The 19536-nt window shown below is 58.3% G+C and overlaps 1 protein-coding gene and 1 non-coding gene across 2 annotated transcripts in view; one reads left to right on the top strand and one right to left on the bottom strand.

Moving 5' to 3' along the window:
- Nucleotides 1-6081: 6081 nt before the first annotated feature.
- On the bottom strand, nt 6082-6200 carry LOC120592677 (5S ribosomal RNA). The gene has a single exon (XR_005650188.1). It is a non-coding gene; the product is annotated as a 5S ribosomal RNA (ribosomal RNA).
- An 8199-nt stretch (nt 6201-14399) lies between these two features.
- The window catches only part of LOC120592594 (pecanex-like protein 2), a 12551-nt gene continuing 7414 nt past the window's right edge, over nt 14400-19536 (top strand). Inside the window, exons 1-2 of the mRNA XM_039850337.1 lie at nt 14400-14686; nt 18240-18473. Coding sequence (XP_039706271.1) covers nt 14468-14686; nt 18240-18473 — 453 coding nt within the window. The 5' untranslated portion in view covers nt 14400-14467. The remainder of the gene's footprint in view (nt 14687-18239; nt 18474-19536) is intronic.

Here is a 19536-nt window from a genome sequence, read left to right as displayed (position 1 = left end):
TCTGCACCTCCGCGGGGTCTGACCGGGGGCTCCTTCTCGCCAGCCCGTCCGTTAGAGCCCGTCCCACAAGGCCCAGACACAGTCGTGCCGAGATGGTTCTCGAATGTCCGAGACAGACACAGAAAAGAAAATACTTTTTTCTGATAACGATTCTTTGCATTTATTTGAATGACAGTTCCATCTAAGTATCTATTTATTTGTTCTGATTTCCGAGAGACGAGCTCTCAGAATAATTCTGTGTTCAGAGGTTTTTCCTTAAGCACCATCGCGAGCGTTCGTCATTTGTTAAATCGTACTCGAGATGTCAGCGATTGAGTTTAAATGTCGTCTGGTAGCAGCTACTCTCCTTTCTTCTTAGCAGGTGTCATCAAAGAAAAACACCTGAGAAGCAGTGTTGTTTTGACCATTCATTTATTCATTCAGCAAATGCTGACTGAGCGACTCTTCCGAGCCAGGTGTGAGCCAAATGCTTGCCCTCGTGGTACTTAGGTCTGGCTTAAGATAGAATCAAATGATCACACAAAGAAGCGTATGACGTGTGACCTTGGGCACTTAATGTCACCATGTCTCAGATCCCTCCCCCGTGAGGATGGGTATTATTAGAATACCTACAGCTGAAGGTAGTCGCGAGTTAATATGTGTAAAGTTTTTACACGGGTGCCACCGATGGCATCATTTTTAGTCATATAATAAGTAGACCTAGAATAATAACCAGACGTAGTCGATACACAGGCATCATGAGACCTGTAACGATGTCGCCGTTACTAGTAACGGTGACTGTGGTGAGCGTCCTAAGGAGAAGCCAGGCGTGTGTGAGCACGTGCCGTGTGGCTCTCGCCGTGGTGGCATCTTTGCTGAGGAAGTGGGGCTGGGGCTTGACGGCGGTAGTCATGGAGTGGAAGGCATTCATGGCCAGGGAGTGCCAGGAGAGAAGGAGGAGGAGTGGCAGCAGAGGACTGAGGAGAGGGAGGAAGCGGAGGGTGGAAGCTGGCTGGGGGGGGGGAGATCTGCCGAGGAGGGAGGGGCCATACGTGGAAGGAAGTGAAAAGGGAGGCCAGCGGGGATGGCGCCAGGGAAGACTGCCGGGGGGCACGGCAGTGTAGAGCGGCCAGGCAGCCGAGGGGCCACGTTCTGCCGGCGGGCCGGGCAGATCCTTACCTGCTCAGGAGGCCTGCTCTGTGACCCGGCGTCCGCTGATCTCTTTCTGGCGCGAGCCCTTTCCGGATGGCTTAGGTGGGTTTAGCCACGTGACGCGACTGTTTTCATAGGTCCTAAGTAGTTGAATATCATCCACTGCATGGGGTCGACATCGGTTTCGTAGTTCATCCTCCCAAGGATGACGAGACCACCACTCAGTATCTGAACTGAAGTGACAAAGCCGGTCAGGCACGGTCTCTCTGAGCGGAGCAGACTGTGACACTGATAAGGGTTCGGGGGACACCTGACGTTCAAGGGCTGGTGACGTCTCAGGCATCGGCGGGGTGACACCTTCTGCACAGGCAGTCGCCCGGGGAGCCTGCCACTGTTCCTGGCGTGAGTCTGTCCCTCGCTGGATGACTTTTAGAAGCGAGGGGCCACCATGGGTTGGCAGGCTTACGAGGTGCGTTGTAATTGAAGAGGTTCAAGACTGGTTCCGGTGGCCACTTGTCACCACGGCTACCGACGATCCGTCTTCTCCTGAGCCGGTGAAAGCGGTCGTATTTTCACGGTTCGATCCGGGAAAGGCCTTTGTGGGCTCACCCAGCCCTTGAAAGCAGGTGGGGGAGACTCGACGACGCTCCACGACTTTCCAGAATCAGATTAGGAAGAAAGACGCCCCGCGCGCTCTGCCCTTGAGCTCCGGAGGGAGGGGCGCTCCCCGGGCACTTCGAGTGCCCGCTTTGGCTTTCTGGATCCGGGGCTCCAGGTTGGTGAGACACGCACGTGGCTTTCTCCCCATCCTGAGAACTCCTTACGTCCCCACCGCACGTGGTCCTCGTACGTCTCCCTCTCCCCTTCACCACGAGAGCCCCTTCTGCCGCATTGTCACATGGAGCCGTCATCTTCACACGTGACTCCAGCTCCCCTGCGTTTCCCACTCACACGGCTGGGGCCCTAAACCAGCTCTCTCACCCATAGGGAGCTACTCGTGACCTTTCACCCTTTGTGGCCCCTTCTAGCACGAGGCGCGTGGATAATTCCAACACGAGACTGGTGGTCCAGATCGAAGGGGATCCAGGTAAGAAGACACCTTCCTTCTCTTTTTTTTTATCTGTTTATTTATTTTGCCATTTAGACAAATTCCTTCCATCCAAAAAAGGAATTAATTACCGTTTGTAATCATTGTGGAAATAGCGCGCGTCTTGGTCCACATGCCGACCGTGAAGATGAAATCGTGCAGGTAGACTGGTCAGTCATACCGATTCGGTTCAGAAACGCGTTCCTCCGTTATTTAGAGTTGATGCCGTGTTGAGCGCCTCTGTGAATGAAGACATTTTATTTTGTGTAGGATAAATGTCAAATACAGACATTAAACCTTGATATTTTAGCAAAAAAAAATTCCTTGGCGTAACGTCAGCATTAGGGTGTCCTCGGACCAAGCCATTCTGGGATCCAGGACCCAGGACTGGAAGTCATCAGAAATTCTGGTCAACATTCAACTATGGAAGGATTGACCTGCTAGAAAATCATTTTACTTTTTCTTTCCACAATCTAATTTTTAATCGTTCTACTGTTTCTCCTCTCATATCAGAATGCAAATTTTAACTTCCTGATTTTTATCTACCTCGCTCGCCCTTGTGCCAAAAATGTCCAGGAGGAATCGTATCATGCCGATTATCTGGATTCGAATTGTGTATACACGATTCATTTGAAATCATAAGTTGAAATTTAAAAATACTCGAAGAGACAGGTTTTTTTTTTTAAAACTTTATGTCAGTGTAACTTGGAGGCGGGCACAAATATCTGCAAAGTGCAGCTATGGGACTCGATGACGTCACCAGGCCATCGATATGAGGCATAAGGACAGTATCACAAGTGCACCGTGCCTTCTGTCATTCACGAACTTGTCTCGTTTTAACCTGATCACGTGTGGTCGCTGCGTTCTGGGAAGCTCTCCACTTTTAGTGAATTAAATTGTTTCATGTTCCTTAAATATCGAACACTCTGAACAATTAAGCAAAAGTCAATTCTCTCCGTCAGGCCCTTCCTTTAAAAGTGCCAGAGACTCAAAGCAAGCTCTGCTCCGTGTCCCAGGGTGCGTGCTGGCTCTTCACGGGAAAGGAGCTTGATGGCCGGGCGGGCGGGCTTCCTCCACACGGAGAACCGGGCCACCTGGTACTTCCTGGGCCGGCACGACATGACTCGGCCCGCAGAGCAGTTTATTTCTTTCCATTAATCATACTTAGGTTATAAATATGCCAATTTCAGTTCAGCTTTTAACTGTCTTGGATGCCTAGCAACGATTTCTATCCTTTGAGAGCGGTGGATCAGTGCGCTAATATCGGTGCACTTGGGGCCTTCACCTCCCTGTCCCCTCAGAAATGTTTGGGTCCCAGGAGGGCAGACCGGGGGCTCTGTTCAAATCCACAGTCTTTATCACAGACCTGCCTGAACCTCTGTCCGCTCCAATAGGCAATGGTTTCTCTTCTGGGCCATGTTATGCTTCCAGAGCTAGAATTTCCTCCCCAAAGGAAAGATCCTCCTAAAACGAAAGTCCCGAAGGCCAGCCTTCCTCCCGGCAGGCACTTGATCCACAGGACCAAAACCTAGGGCGCCTCCCAGTTTATTCGGCCTCATTCAAAAAATTTCTGTCCTTCATCCTGAGAGATCAGTGTAGGGAGCGGAAGGAGTCAGGGCCCAGCACGGAGATGAAGGAAATACACCACAAACCCCAAATTCCACACCCCCCAAACACACACACTCACGTTGGCTTCCACTGTGGAGCAGGGCGCCCCTCACCATCACTGAGGTCGGGACAGACGGGCCGACTGGGGCGCGTGGGGGTGAGGGCGCTCGGACGCACAGGGGAGAGGCGCACACGTCTGGGGCTCGGACGAGACGCCTCAGCCGGAGACACGAGTTCGTAAGTTTTCTGCATCTAGACAATAACTCGATCCATTTGTGCCGATGAGTTTGCCTAGAAACAGAGTCAAGGGAAAAAAACAGGCGGGTCTCACGGGGTCCGCTAAAGTGTGCGAAGCTCCTGGAAAGCCCCCTTCTTGCCTCGGTCAGGCGAGGACCCCGCGGCCGAGGCCCGAGCGCCCGGGAGCAGCCCGCGCGCTGACCACGTCTCTCGCTCTGTCCCAGGGAGCGACGGCAGCAGCCGCAACGCCATCTTCTACGAGCACGTGACCAGGGCCCTCCAGGCGACCCTCTGTGGCGACCTAGCGCTGGGCCGCTGGGGCAGCTACAGCTCCGGCGACTGCTTCATTCTGGCCTCGGATGACCTCAACGCCTTCGTGCACCTGATCGAGGTCGGCAACGGGCTCGTCACCTTCCAGCTGCGCGGGCTGGAGTTCCAGGGTAAGACGCTCCTGGCCGCGAGGCCGCGTGAGTCGCCAGAAAGCTTTCCTAAGTCCCCATCAGAGGACAAGGATTTAAGGCCTGGCCTACAGAGTGAGAGTCAGGGCCTGGCCACCGCCGCCATCGTCCAGTGCGCCGGTACACACGCGCCCCGGCAGCCCAGGGGTAAGGAGGGAAATGCGTTGTCTGCACGAACCTGCGGAGTGGCGAGTCAGGACTTCCGTTCCAGTCCTTTTGGGGAAAACTCAACAGGAGGTCGTGGGACACGTGTGGGCCTCACGTCCGCCCAGCCTAAAACAGAGCCTGGTTCTGTGGGTCGCAGGGGTCGTGTCATTCTGCGTTCTGAGCCTTTCACCTGTAAGACGACGGTGATGACGAGCGTGGCTGCCTCATAACGTGCTATTTTAACGAGATGCCGTAGGCGCAGGCCCAAGGCGAATGCTCAGCGCTTGGCGCCTGCCGAGTCGGCCTGAATCTTGAACGTCTGAGCCCAGTGTCTCCGTTAATCGGACGCTGGGGTTAGGGTAGGTGGTGGAGCAGGGGTTGGCTTGACAGATGTGCTCGTGTCTCTTCTCCTGGGCTGTCTGTCGATTTCTTCTTTCGATACGTGTTTTTCTAACACGTCCTCCGTGTCCGGCAAAGTTCTGACGCGGGAGATGCCGTGGGGACCACACCTGGAGGAGCGTGACTGTGTCTGAGACACTTAAGGAAGCGAGCGAGCACACTGAGGCGGCTTGGGGGAGGCATTGTCAGGGAGCGGACAAGGTTCTGAGCCGAGATCGCTGTGAGGGTGACCGCGAGGGGCTGCCGCCCGGGGTGGCGTGGTCAGGGGAGGCCTCTAGAGCAGGGGTCACCAGCCCCCGGGCCGGTACCGGTCCCTGGCCTGTCAGGAACCGGGTCACACAGCAGGAGGTGAGCGGCAGGTGAGCAGGTGAAGCTTCGTCTGTGTCTGCATCCGCTCCCCAGCGCCGGCATCACCGCCTCAGCCCCACCTCGGGTCATCAGGCGTTAGATGCTCATAGGAGCCGCGGTCCCTGGTGCCAACGAGGTTGGGGACCGCTGGGCTAGCGGACAGGAAGTGGGGTGTTCCAGGCCGAGAATCCACAAGTGCTGAATGGATGAGCCGGGAGCCGCTCAGGGTTCCTGCCCGGGAGACGCAGCGTGACTAGAGGTCACGAGCACCCTGGCCAACGTGGCACAGACGGGACGGGAGGGGAGGCCAGGTCATGGGGGCGGGGCCACGTCTCGTTCTGTGGGAATGGGGAGCCGTGCGGGGTTCTGGAAAGGGGAACGACCGCCCTCGTTTGCACTGTAGGAGATCGTGCTGGTGGCTGTGTGGGGGTGTCCTGGAGGGGAGAACAGGGAGGCCACGTAGGCACGTCTTACAGTCACCCAAGCAGAAGGGCCGGGGATGTGGAGCTGGGAGGAGCAGACTGGACGCCGGGCTGGGGGAAGGGGCCTGGGCACACTCCCCGGTTTCTGCCTGAGCAGCAGAGGCACGTTCACCACAATCGGGGGCCTGGGTGAGGCGGACCCTCGCATGTGGGGTGTGATCGACCGTTCCGTTTTGATTTTTAATGCCTACAGCACCCGGTATTCCCAGGCGGTCTCCCATCCAAGTACTAACCGGGCCCGGCCCTGCTTAGCTTCTGAGATCAGACGGGATCGGGCGCGTTCAGGGTGGCGTGGCCGTAGCATGGATGTTTTAATGTAAAACGCTGCGAGCAATCCAGGCGAACACACCGAGTAGCTAGTGGGACCAGCGAGGCTGCTGTTTCTCAGGAGATGTCTGCTCAGCCTTGTTAAATGGTGAGCACTGGGTGGGTGCTGTGAGGGGCCCCCACGGGGGGCGCTCGGAGCCTCACCGAGAAGACACATGGAATGAGCCCTTCGTGACCAGTGAGCCAAGCATCGTGGTGGCACGTGTGTGGGGCGCTGTGCGTGGAGTCCACACAAGGAGCCCTGGAATCGGCCTGGGCCAGCTCGGCGGGTGGGAGGCCACAGCCAGAAGGCAGAGGAGGGGACATCTGGTACAACACGGAGGCACGTAGCGGCCAGATGTGGCCTCGGGAGGAAGGGGTCACAGACAGGGCTGGGCAGGTGACGAGGGGCCAGGTCAAAGCCAGCCAGAACCTCGCAGGCACCAGAGGACATCTCCTGGCCAAGAGCACACGGCCATCCGTTCCCGACTTCGCCACGGTTACCCGAAGAGCCGTGTCTTCGCTTCTTCGCGTGGAAATTTCTAAGTCGGTTTTGTGACAAGCGTTCCTTTCGATGACATTCTCAGATAAACTCGACGGTCTTCTCTTAAATCACGGACGGGGGTGCTGTGATCTAGACGGGCGTTCTATGCGTCCTCACCAATTTTACGCTCCGACCGAGGGAGCTTCTTTTGGAAAAGGCCGAGGAAGTAGCGATCAGATTCTACAGGGCGTGTCCCTGAAATTTTGCACAAATGCCAGAAAATGCCACTGGGAGAGGAGGTGGCAGGGTGGACCTTAAGTGTCTCAGACACGGTCATGCGACGGAATCGTCTATTTTGAGAGCGTTCGTTTTTCTCTGGACTCGAAAGGAAGAACTGTCAAAGCCGGCCTGGCTGAATCGGAGCTATGCGGCTTACGGCTTCTCAGCGAATTAACGATCTTTGTGTCCACGAGTCGCAGTGAATTAGATTTCAGAAGTCCGCGGCACTGCGTCCGCCAGACCCTCACGCTACAGGCGGAGGCTCTGCCCCATCTGCCACACCAAATGCTGCCGCCTCACTCAGATCCACTCTTTTGGGGAGCGTGACCACCCACCGCAAGAGTTAACGGTTTAAGGCAGCAAGTGTCGTACCGTTTCTTACCATCGCATGAGCTGGTTGGTGTCTCTCCCGCCACACTCACCTGGGGTCACGCCCGTAGCCGCGTCCAGCCGGCACGTGAGCCGGGCTGGGGGGGTCCAGGGCGCCACGCCTGGGGCTGGCTCCCGCCCCGCACGCTGGCTCATCTCCACGTCACCTGCAGCCTCCAGTGGGCCACACTGGGCATGTTCAGAGCCAGGTGATCTCGGGAGTCCCAAAGGGACAACGCAAACACCGAAGGCCTCTCACAGCCCAGCCTCTGGGACAGGCGCCATGTCTCTCCCACCAACGCTATCGGCTAGAGCCATTCGCAAGGACAGCTCACATTCGAGGGATAGAAAAGGGGCCTTGTCATATCACGTGGTTCACTGGGCCGACACGGACGGAGAAGCAGAACCCGCACCCGCGGAGAGCCTTTGAGGAAACCATTCAAGAGCCGACGGGGCAGGGGTGGCGCCGTGTGAGCCGATTCTGCCCCGGGCATCTGCCTGTCATCGCTGGGGACTGTCCTTCCTCCTGCCGACCGCTGAACTGCTGACTGAGGGTGGCTTAAGCAGAGCAGCGATGTCTTGAGAAAAAAATGCCAGTGACCTGCCCCCGATCCGCTCGCCCTGTGCCATGCGGTCTCTCTGACCTCGTCTGGCGGGAGCTGGGCACACAAGCACGGGAGAGCGCACGGCTTGCCGCGTCTAAGCTGCCTCGCGTGACTGTTCTGGTTTCTCTTCTTCCCAGCGTGTAGTGTGGTGTCCCGGGAAGGTCCGTGTTCTTTCTCCTCCTTGGCTATTTTTCTAAGATCGATCTCGGGCATTTCACGTTCTGTTCCCTATTTTCCCAAACATCAGGCTTTATTTGGGTCACATTTGCCCGACTTCAGCACGACCTGGAGCAGTAAAAACACAGGTGCACGGTTCTCCCGAAGCCATCAGCGGGAAGGCGAGCGGCTCACGGTGCGGGCCGACTCTCCCTTACAGAATGAGCGGTGCGCCCCGGAGGAAGGCAGCCTCCTGCGGCCACGGAGCAAGAAGGCCCACCTGCCCCTCTGTCACCGAGAGGGAAGCATTCGTACCCGCTTGAGTTCTTAGCTGCAGGCAACGGCAATCGGCTCTTGCTGACTTAAGCAAGAGAAGGGTTTCTAGGGAGACAGTGGCAGGGCGCAGCTCTGCGGAGAAGGCTGGAGAAGCCGGCTTGGTGGCCGTGAGACGAGAAGCATGTCCAAGGTCACACCCGGGCACGGCCTGACATCACCAGCACCACGACCCTGGATGCTGGACGCCCCCGCTGCCACCTCCCTTTCAGAACCCGTTCCACGCAGTGTCCACTCCCTCGTGTCACCAGCTCGCTAGTCCGTGTCTGGCGAGGTCACATGCACGTGCTCTGGGTGCGGGGGCCGAGAGACCGTGTGACTTCTCGCTTCCTTAGTGGGAGGTGATCCCGCTGCTCGCCGAGGCTCGCGATACGGGCCCGTCGGTTGAAGTCATGCCAGCGGCTGTAATAATTTAGTCCCAAACCTCACGACCGGCACCACAGATGCCTGTTGCGTGCCCACAGAGAGCCCGGTCAGTGAGGGGGGCGGGGAGCAGAGGGCGGGACCAGTCCACACACCGGGGTCCCAGCCCGTGCGAGCCCCGCCCGTTCCCCAGCACGCTGCTCTCGAGGTCACCCTGGGCTTCCAGGCCAAGCAGGCAGAGAGCGGGGCATTGCGTGGGAGGCCGCACGGGCCAGGCCTGGGGTATATCACTGCTCTCAGTCCGCTGTCCAGAATGGACACAGGTATGGGGGGCTGCGGAATGTGTCCCCAAGAGAAAGAAAAAAGGGGATTGGTCGACAGTTACCTGGTCCCTGGCACAGTAAGTAATTTTCCAAGCAGAGAATCGGGGTTTTGACCCTGGGTAGCCCAAAAAAACTGACATTTATTCAAATAATCAGGGTCCATGGCATGTCCTCTTGCCATCGGCTGGTACCGTAGTGAATGGTACAAATGCGAACCAAGACCGCAAGGAAGAAAGCCACGATCTCTACTCTTCGCCTTTCGGCCCACGCGCCCCAGAACAGAAGGACTCCTCTTCGGGGCGCCGCGAGGCCAAAGGGCTGACGTGCCCACTGCCATCGGGTGGACGAGTGTCACCTGCGTCTTCCTAGCCAGGGAGCCTTTGAGGAAACCATTCAAGAGCCGACGGATTAACCACCGGCTCTGAATCCGAGTCAGGGTGTCAGACAATGTGCTTTAGAAGTTCAAGGTTTTTCAAAAGAAATGGAATCTGTTGGATTTAAGTCCCATTTAACCTGTCGTTCGAGTAGGCGGACGCTGACAAATGGAAAAGCCGGAGTCGGTTGTGTGTCCAGGCCGTTTTCCCTCCTCCTCCTCTGTCACCCCGGTGACCCAGCAGGACGGGTTCGTTCATTCCTATTGGACTAGGACAAAAACGAATGTGGACTCGCAGCCCTGCAAACGAGAGGGCGGCCACCCGCCCGAGGAGACCAAGAACCAGGGACGGCAGCAAGAACGGAAAGGAGGGGGTCGCCTGAGCGCGTGCGAACCCCGAGCGGAAGGGAGACCACGCGCCGGCGGTGACAGCGCCCCTCAGAACGGCCACGGTCCCCCACTTCCCACCGAACGGCCACGGTCCCCTCGCTTCCCGTCACTTGACCGACGGCCAGAGCTGAGCGCCCGGCCGCGTCTGCTCTCCCCAGGCTCACGGCTCCTCGGCGGCGGAGCTCGGCAAACCCGCTGGCTGTGTTACCGCCTGGCCTTCCTCCCTCCGCCTCTGGGGCGCTGGTTTGGAATCTGGGCCACGGTGTTGTCACAGCTCCTTAGACACTAAGTCACGGGGGGTAAAGCCTCCGTCGCCCACACGGCCTGTCGCTCGCCTAGCTGTGCCACACCCCCACCCTACATCAGGACAGTGGACAGAGCATCGCAGGTGCCACGGCCGCCCGGGACATTGGGAGGAGCTTCCGTGGACGCCAAAATCCCCAGGGTGATGGCAGGAGGTGTGCCGACGAGTGGCGGTGAGCCAGAGCCGGTCTCTTCACAGAAGGGGGTCGTAGACGGGCCGGGGAAGAGGCGACGAGAGAGGACAGCGTGGGTGCAGGGAGGGAGCAGCCCGAAAGCCCCAGCGAGAAGCGAGGGGACACCTTCTGTGTGCCTCGGAGCCAGCGTGAGAGGCCAGCGGGAGGGGTCAGCCCCCTGGGGCGGAGCAGCGACCAGGTCTCCGCCAGGGCACCCAGGAGAAGGTGGGCGGGGAGCAGACCGCGAGGTCCAGGGGCGCGGCCAGGGGGTTCCAGTGTGGGCCCGGGCGCGTGGGGGACGGGACGTGTAAAGCAGCAGGACACTGGCTGCCGGCGTGAACCATCTGAACTGCCCCCAAGCGGCCTCTGGTTGGGGGCAAAGCGGGTCTCCTGCCTAAGGCCGGCCGCGCGGGGACAGCTCCGAGGCTGCTGGCATCAGCCGCAGCTGTGCGCGGGCAGCTCCCATCCCCGTCCTCAGCAGAGGACGGATGGCCGTGTCCGCCTCTGGCGAGGCCTGTTCTCCGCAAATCATGCCGGGGGGCGTCTTAGGAACGTAAGCGTCGTTTTACGAAGCGGGTTTTTGGAACGATCAAAAAAATCATATCGGAAACGCACGGTGTCCTGTGGACATTCACCTCGTCTATGACTTGTGCAGCTACACCCTCCTCTGCTAATTTATTCACGTCTCAGTATTTTCTCTCCGATGAATGAGACTGCGTTTCTGTATATTTTCTACATTCCCAGGTGGTCAAATTTTTCCACTTTTTGAGCACATAACCGATATCGATCGCTTTATCTTTTTATTTACAGCACAGCTGCGATGAAAATCATATTTGTTCTCGGGCGTTTGCGTGCGCACACCATGAATGCTCGTCATCGGGCCGTTATCCCTGTGCCGGGCCTGGGGCCACCCAGGGCAGGCGCCAAAAAATGATTCTGGATAACAAAATAAGCAATAATGTGAAGATCAAAGCCAGTTTATTCGGGGATACCTGCAAAGTTTATACATTCAGTCCTTTTTCCTGTAGGCTGTGAAAAATTGACCAAACCAGGCTCCGTTAGACGGTGACACCCGCAGAGGACGGGACTCCATGTCTTACCCGTATCCCCACCCAAACCCTGCCCCGCCCGGAGCATTTCACTTATGATATCAGAATAGTCCTTACGCAAACACTAAGGCAGGTGTTACTATCTCTGTTTCAGAGATAGATATAGATATAGATATAGATATAGATATAGATATAGATATAGATATAGATATAGATATAGATATAGATATAGATATAGATATAGATATAGAAAGAATGAGTCACTCTTCTTTAAAAATCTATTCAGTGTTGAAACTCAAAAACAGAAGTTTTCCCTGGACAGCAGCGCCGCCCCCGCAGCCAGGGCCCTCATTCCCGCAGCTTTGCAGCCTGACGCCTGATGACCCTCGCAGGGTGAGCGTGGGAAGCAAAGGCGTGGTCACCGGACGTGGCCACATTTACCGTCGGGTCTGGAAACTATCAACCGGCAGGATTTTTTCTGAGAAACGTTATCAGCCATCTCGTAGTTGGGCTAACACCCCATAACCACTGGTATGTGGGGACATTTGAAAAGTATCTGTGTAACCTAATCTTATCTAAAGTTAATCCAACCCAAACCTTGATCCTAACTGGCTGATCCATGTATAGCTGCAGCTCGGGCCCTAATCTCGGAACTATCTAGAATTCCCTCTTCACTGTGGCAACGTTCGGGCCATCTGCGAGCCCTCAGTCCTCGGGTCTGCGTAGCTTGAGTAATCCATTAAATCCTTTTGTGGCAAACTTTATGCGTAAAATGATAGGTGCTCCATTCGGAATTCCTAAATACGTATTTTTCTTCATTTCAAATTATGTGGCGTGGTGGGAGACACAAGCCATGCTTGTCTGGACAGCGGGTCTGGGGAGGACAGGGCTCCCCCGTGGGACGTTACCAGGCTCCGCATATATCTGAACATCCGGCACTCAAAAGTAACTTTCGGGGAGAAAAGGAAGATGATTTGACTTTGAATTCAATATGACTAGAAAGCTGAGTGCATTCATTTTCTCAACTAAATGGGCAGGAGTAGGGAAATATATATATGATATGTCACAAATAGCCCTCGCTGTGGCCAGCTGGCAGGAGGCCACCGCAGTTTAGGGTCCCCGCCTTTGGAAAAGCATTGGGGTGGCCCGTAGCACGCCAGGGGCCACATCTCCGACGAGACGTGGCTGGGGCTGGGCCCGTCTCCCGCTTCTCGTGTCTCCAACGTGTAATACACACCCCCTGAGGTCCAAACACTCACGGCGCGACCTGCTCCGAGCTCAGCTGGCCTCCTCCTTTGTGGCCCAGAGCAATTCGGAAATGCTGTTAACTGTGACCTCGGAAGGAAATGCATTTTATGTGATAACCCCAGGCACACACCCCAAAGCGTGTGCCTGTAAATCCCACCTGCAGCCTGAAAGGCACTGGCCACCGGCTCTGTCGCCCGCCCCACGGCTGGGACCGCCTGTGTTCTTAGGGCGCTCCTCTTCTGTCCCCTCATTGCCACTACCCCGGGCCTGGCATGCCGGGCTGATGAAGGCAGCCACATGAGAACGCAGGTCAAACGAATGTCTGGCGAAGTTATTTTGAAACGCGATTGGTTTTGAAATAACACTACGCGTGAGGATGCTGATGCCTGGGGTTTCCTGTGGAATCCAGGCCGAGCTGTCGCAGCACGGAGCGTTTCTGCTCAAAGCGCTCGTGTCAGATGAGGAGGAAGATGCCCAGGAGGCCGGTTCTGGACGGTGCCGGGCGTCAGGCCGGAAGGGACGCGTCCTCGCCGGACGGGGCGAAGCGAGCTGGCGTCGTGTTTTAACACAGCCTTGCTGCCGCAGGGGAGGCTTTTACCCGTGTCCCTTCGAAGACCCCGTCACATCATGGCCTGGCCCAGCTTCCTCTGACCTCCCGGAAGCAGCCCGTACCCCATCGCTTTCCCCCTGCAATGGGACTGTGGGTGGCCGGTTCCTGTCACTGATCTCTTCTCTTTACTCCCGTGAGGCCGCAGGGGACTCGGCGACTTTTTTCAGGTTTCCTTAGGGCTCAAAACCCCCATCACCTGCCTGTCACTTTCAGAATTAAGTTCAGATGTGTCCCTAGGGTCAGGTTTCCACTCGCCCCCCACCTCTCTGGCCCAGGCCTCCTGGGGCCAACGGCCACCACCCCACGGGAGGAGTGAATGGGATGGGGCGAGGGGTGGGCTTGATTTTCAGTTGCCAGGCCTTCTGTTCAGACACCTGTCCCCCTTTGGCGTCGCAGCTTTCCCCGAGAATGTCACCTCTACCTCTAGCCTGGCTGACCGTCGAGACAGGCGTGCCCGCACCAGCCGGCCACGCGTATGTCCACACTCCTGGGCTTGCCAGGGAAAAAGCATCAGATACGGCAGCCATCAAAGCGGCGGGGGGAAGGTGTCCGCACCCAGGATTTCCTGCACAGTACGACGTCCTCCCCGGGTGCACGAGTCTGACACTTGCCCTGAGTGGCACTGGCCTCCGGAGAGCCACACGCTGAGACCGACTGTTTGGGCCACCTGTGAAGTGCTTCGCCTGTGCGTCTCGCTCCCAGAGGTGCTTGTCCCCGTCATCGTATCGCGAGACCCAGAGCTGGTCTCGGTCGCGTGAGGTGACGAGCTGCCCTTGCTGTTTGGCCGAGGGGCCTTCCCAGGGCACTCGTCCTGGAGACTCTTCCGTGTGGACCGAGTACGCTCGGACGCCAGCTGTGACCTGCGGGTTCTGGAAAGGGGACACGGGTAGAACCATTAGCGTCCACGGGCACCGTGGAAGTGCGACACATAGGAGGCGAGGGGCGGCGTGAACAGGAAGGAATGAAGGAGGTGACGATCGTGAGAGCGGCGACTCAGCTGGGGCGCCGTTGGAACGAAAAGTCAAGCCGGCCTCCCGGTCGCTGGGCCTTCCCCGCCCGTGAAGGCGAGGGGACCCCCATTCCCCGCCCGTGAAGGCGAGGGCACCCCATTCTGAACGGAAGCTATCCTCCGGCTTCTCGTGTAACTCCCCTCCTGTCTGTGCTCTGCCAGGGACCTACTGCCAGCAGAGGGAGGTGGAAGCCATCATGGAAGGTGACGAGGACGACCGGGGCTGCTGTTGCTGCAAGCCGGGCCACGCGCCCCACCTGCTGTCCTGCAACGCCGCCTTCAACCTGCGCTGGCTCACCTGGGAGGTCACGCGGACGCGGTACATCCTGGAGAGCTACAGCATCACGGACAACAACGCGGCCACCATGCTGCAGGTGTTCGACCTCCGGAGACTCCTCATCCGATACTACGTCAAGGTACCGCGCTGGGTCCCGGACACCTGTCTACCTGTCTGAGGTGTCACGCTGGGCCGGCTCGGAGGCGCCTGAAAAGCTAGATGTTGGAGCTTCTCGGTCACTTCTGAACCTGAGGCCCAGCCGGGTTTGGGAACCACGGGTTTTATGAAAAATCCTCGGGGGCTTTGGTTCAGCCTGAGGGTCGCGCCCCGAGTCCTATTCCAAGCCCGGGCTCTGACAGGCAGTGCGTTTTCTTGCCTAGAGCTGTGTCCTCGCCTCTAACTCACACGAGCTGTGGCAGTGGCGGTGATGATAAATCGAATCATCCCGAAAAAACCGCCACATCGTGAGTGTTGGTTTAGGTGCTCTGAAAACGACCACTTTGGCACCAGAATTACCTTCCGAGCTCATGATAAAAACCCAAAAACACAGCGGGATGGTCAGGATTAGTTCCGACAGCCTCTGGGGACTCGTCACGTGTGCCGTTTGCCGTCACGCGGCCCCCACGTCGGCCCAGCGCATGTTCAGCTCAGAAAACGTGCCGTTTTGGAATAAGTCTCCCGGGGAACAAGGGTGAGTCTTGGCCGGGGACACAGAGTGACAACCGGGGAAGGTGTTTTCTGTGGGGACGGAGGGCCAGCCGCGGGGTCTCTGTGGCGACCCCCATTCTGAGGGAGCCCTCGGCAGGTGGAAGCCCTGGGCGGTCCTCAGAGGGGTTCACATTTTAACGCCGTTCAAGGCGAGGACGCCAAGCCGTCTGAGACCCCAAAGTGCCAAGGCTGAGACGAGCGGTCGGGCAGAAACGAGCAAATGCAGAATGAGGGGGCGACACAGCCCTGTAGGTTCCGAGTCCCAACCAGGGAAAGGCAGGACGTTTAGAAGTGGAGGCAGCTGCTGTGGGAGCGTCAGGAGCTGCTCAGGTTCACAGGACGTAGAAGAAAGACTGTGCCGGTCAGGAGGTTAAATGGCTCTTCGCCGCCACACCCCAAGGCGACACCTCCTGGCAACAAGGAGCGGTCGGAAGCCCTTTCCCGTGGCAGGGTGTTTAAGGCAGACTTCGCGGTTCCCGCCCGCCACCCTCGCGTGTGCCAGGGGAGCGGGGTTCACCCCGGACTCTCGGGGGAGCCACAGCTGTCCTGCCCAGGGGCTCGGAGAGCAGATCGGGCCGTCGCGACCTCATGGCAGTGTCATGGTTCGTCCCCTCGGCCGTCGTAGCTGGTCACCTCCGGGCCATCTCGGCAGGGCAGCTGGCATGTGCTTTGGCAGACGGCCGTGGGAGAGTCGTGGGCACGTGCGTGAGGCGCGTCTTCCCCTGTCACGTGGGCGAAGGCCGGTGTGGTCACGCGGGCCCAGCGAGTCCTCGCGGGCTCCACCGTGTTGAGAGTCTCCCCACATTGCGCTCAGGCCGGAGCGGACGGGAGTGAGGACACGGATGGCGAAGGCCGAGGCCGCACCCACTGTCCCTTAATCAGGTTCCTGCACGTTGCCACGGCATGCTCCTGCGGTGTCCCCTGGACCGGGGTGGGGGTGCCCTAGCCAGAGGGGCCTGGCGACTGCGCGCTGGGCAGCCAGGACACAGGTGGAAACGGTGTGTTTGTGGAGGAGGAAACAGACCTTAAATGGCCATTAGCTATCCCTGGCGCCTCCCTAGACGAGCAGAGGAAGTGTCCCGTGAGTGTCCCCTTTAGTTCCTAGGTGGTGACAGGTTGGATCCAGTGGCTGACGGGTCAAGGGGACCGGAGCGGGTGGCGTTTACTCAGGAGGGTGGCTGGGACCAGCACTACAGACCCAGGCCGGCCAGGCGGGTGAGCCCTGGAGCCTCAAGAACAGGGCCGGACTCTGGTCTGCCCTCCAGAACCTTCCACTGGTGTTTAAACTGGGCTTTCGACCCCCCTCCCCTCTTCTACAGCCAGGCGCACACCTGCTGTGCTCCCAGCCCTTAGCACGGCTGCGCCCTCCTGCTGCTGTGGCCCCTGCTCAGGGCCTCTCTGTCCCCCTCAGGGCCTCTCTGTCCCCGCGCTCAGGGCCTCTCTGTCCTTCCCCACTCAGGGCCTCTCTGTCCCAGCCAGGACTCTCTGTCCCCTCAGGGGCCCCTCTGTCCCCGCGCTCAGGGCCTCTCTGTCCCCGCGCTCATGGTCTGAGCTCCTCACAAGCTGCCTGGGCCCCGAGGCTGGCAGTCACGTCCCCTGCTCTGAGACCTTTTCTACTTCACCTCCTGGCAACGTCCTGAGCACGGGAGCCACACACCCCTGCTCCCCCCTCGGGTCCCCAGAGCGCAGTGTGACAACTTGCGTGTGGAGGTCCCAGGGCATTGTTTGGACTGAATGAACAAAGGTTCCAGCAGTGTGGGGTCTGGAGTCGGGCCACACCGTCTGGACAGACGACGCCCGGCGTGGGCAAGGGTCTGAGCGACCCGCTCCAGGCGGGGATGGGGTGCGATACGGAGCCACTTCTCGGGAATCTGGAGCCCCCCCCGATGGCCTTTCCGTGGGCCCCATGACAGGGCCGGCGGGCGAGGGTGAGAGGCGCCCTCCTTGGCTGTGCCCTCGGCTTCTCCCGAGGACTTGGGGGGCCACGCCAGGACCCTCCTTGTCATGCCTCCCTCCCTCGACGGGTCATCAACACCCACAGTTCTCCTACCACCCAGAAAGGTGCCTCCCAGCCCCCCGGGTGTTGTCTAAGGTGGCAGTTTGCGATCCGATAAACAGATCCGAGATCACGTGCTGTGGGCCGAACGAGGTCCCCAAACCTGCCAGGTGGCAGCTTGCGGCACAACAACGCCCTGGACTGTCTCACAGGACGGGGCCGTTGCCGATGCGAGAGCTTCAGGCGGGCAGGCGGCGTGCAGGGCTGCGGTTTGCTCCCGGTGGGCGCCTCTGAGGGGCCAGGGCAGCCCCGTGGTGTCGGGCCCCCCAGTAAGCCTGGCGACCACAGAGTGGCACACCCTGCCCAGGAAGTCCGACCCAGTGGCCCGGGACCACCCATGCGCCCCTGTTTTTAAACATGTTTCCTAAGTGATTTGACTCCCACCCAGGCTCAGGAGCCGCTGGCTGCCGATGTCATCGTGCCTCAGGGATACACAGTTTTCTTAACTCTACATCAGCAGGAGGTGGGGCCGAGACCTGGGGACAGGCCCTGAGTGCCTCTGCCAGGAATTTACTGTTTGCTTTCACCAAACACTCGCTGCCTGGGGCCCTAGAAGACAGCCCCCCGCCCCCAGGTCTCTCTCAGCCTGGTCAGCCTCACTCAGAGGCCCGCAGGAACCCGACAGGCTTTCCTGGGCTTCCCTCGGGAAGGGTGGGGCTGGCCTCGCGCCCCTCCCCACAGGAAGTCTGTTCCGGTACATTCTATTCGCGATCTACTCTTTGCGCGTCCCTCTTCCCTCCAGTGCCCCTTAAGAGGGAACATCTCGGAATGTCTCAAGTGGGTCTCAGCCATTAAATCGCGTAGGAAAAACAAGTGTCATGTCTCCGGCTTCCCTGACAGCCACTCACTCCGTGACACAGAGTAAGCGAAGAGCCTCTCTGGCTTCTGCGTGGCCCGAAGCGCTCAGAATCCCGCTCTCCCTCTGCAGAGCATCATCTACTACATGGTGACGTCCCCCAAACTCCTCTCCTGGATCGAAAATGCGTCCCTCCTGAAGTCCCTGCAGGCCTTTGCCAAGTGGCACCACATCGAGCGAGACCTCACCATGTTCAACATCAACACGGATGACGACTACGTGCCGTGCCTCCAGGGCATCACGCGCGCCAGCTTCTGCAACGTCTATCTCGAGTGGATCCAGCACTGCACACAGATGAGGCCGCAGGTAGGGTGGGCCGCGGGGCTGCGGGCGATGATCATGGGCTTAAAAGCACCGTAACCGTCATCTCTTCCCTGTGCTCGGGTAGACTCACGAGCTAGAGAAGAAACGTGGGTGTTTGGATACGTGTTTGTTTAACAGTTAAGCGGGATCGAATGGCAGATTCATACACAGTGGCTCTGACGGAGGATCCTCAAAGCACTTCCCCGGACGCCGTGCTCAGGGTCAGCGCAGTTCGAAGCCTCTGTCATAGCTTTAAAACTCTGGAAACGTCTTTGTCGAGTTACTTTTTGAGATTTCCGTACAACGTGCATCTGTGTGAGATCCGGGGGTTTACTACACGAGTCGATCGTGGGCAAGAAAATCTATTTAACAGTCAGATGGTCCGACTCACTCCCGAGCTGCGTTTCTTGTGCATGTGGACACTTCTGGAGACCAGGGACGGTGACAGCTTATAGAAAGGGGAGGAGGGCGGGCGATGAGGGGGAGGGAGGGGCGAGAGCCCAGGGAGGAAGTCGGTTGACTGCAGCTCAGGACGAAACCGAACCCACGTGTGGCCACAGTAGACCCAGGTTGAAAGCAGCCACCTCAGCCGCTGGCGAAGTCCGTCGCGCGACCTGCCGAGGGTAAACGAAATTGTGACACAGCCCAGGTCCTTGCCCTTTCCGTGAGGGATTAAAAACAGGTGGCGGGAAGGGCAGGGGCAGAATGCGCTTTCTCCAGGTGCAGCGAGGACCCGGGGTTGGCCGCCTTAGGTGCTTGGGGTCGTCAGGGGATCTGTCCGTCTGCTCGGCTGTCCCCATGGAGGGTCTCCTCTTTCCTGAGCTGACTCATGAAATCATTTCAATGTTTTTGCAAAAGATACTGTGACTTCAACTCTCTCTGCCCTCCCGCCGCACTGTTTAAAGGTGGCCGGGGTGACCCTTCATTTAGTAGTTGATTGTGAGCCCGTGGTCAGCGGCTCCTCCTCACAGGGAGAACAGAAAACCTGATTTGCATCCAATCCTGTCCTTCTCTCCTGCTAGAAACGCCTCCCCCTGCTCCGGGCAGTGCGACGGTGGCATTGGGG

This window comes from Pteropus medius, unplaced genomic scaffold, assembly GCF_902729225.1.
Source record: "Pteropus medius unplaced genomic scaffold, Ma_sr-lr_union100, whole genome shotgun sequence".
NCBI lineage: Eukaryota > Metazoa > Chordata > Mammalia > Chiroptera > Pteropodidae > Pteropus > Pteropus medius.
Note: the sequence above shows the minus strand (reverse complement) of the source record. Positions and strands in the feature narration are given on the sequence as shown.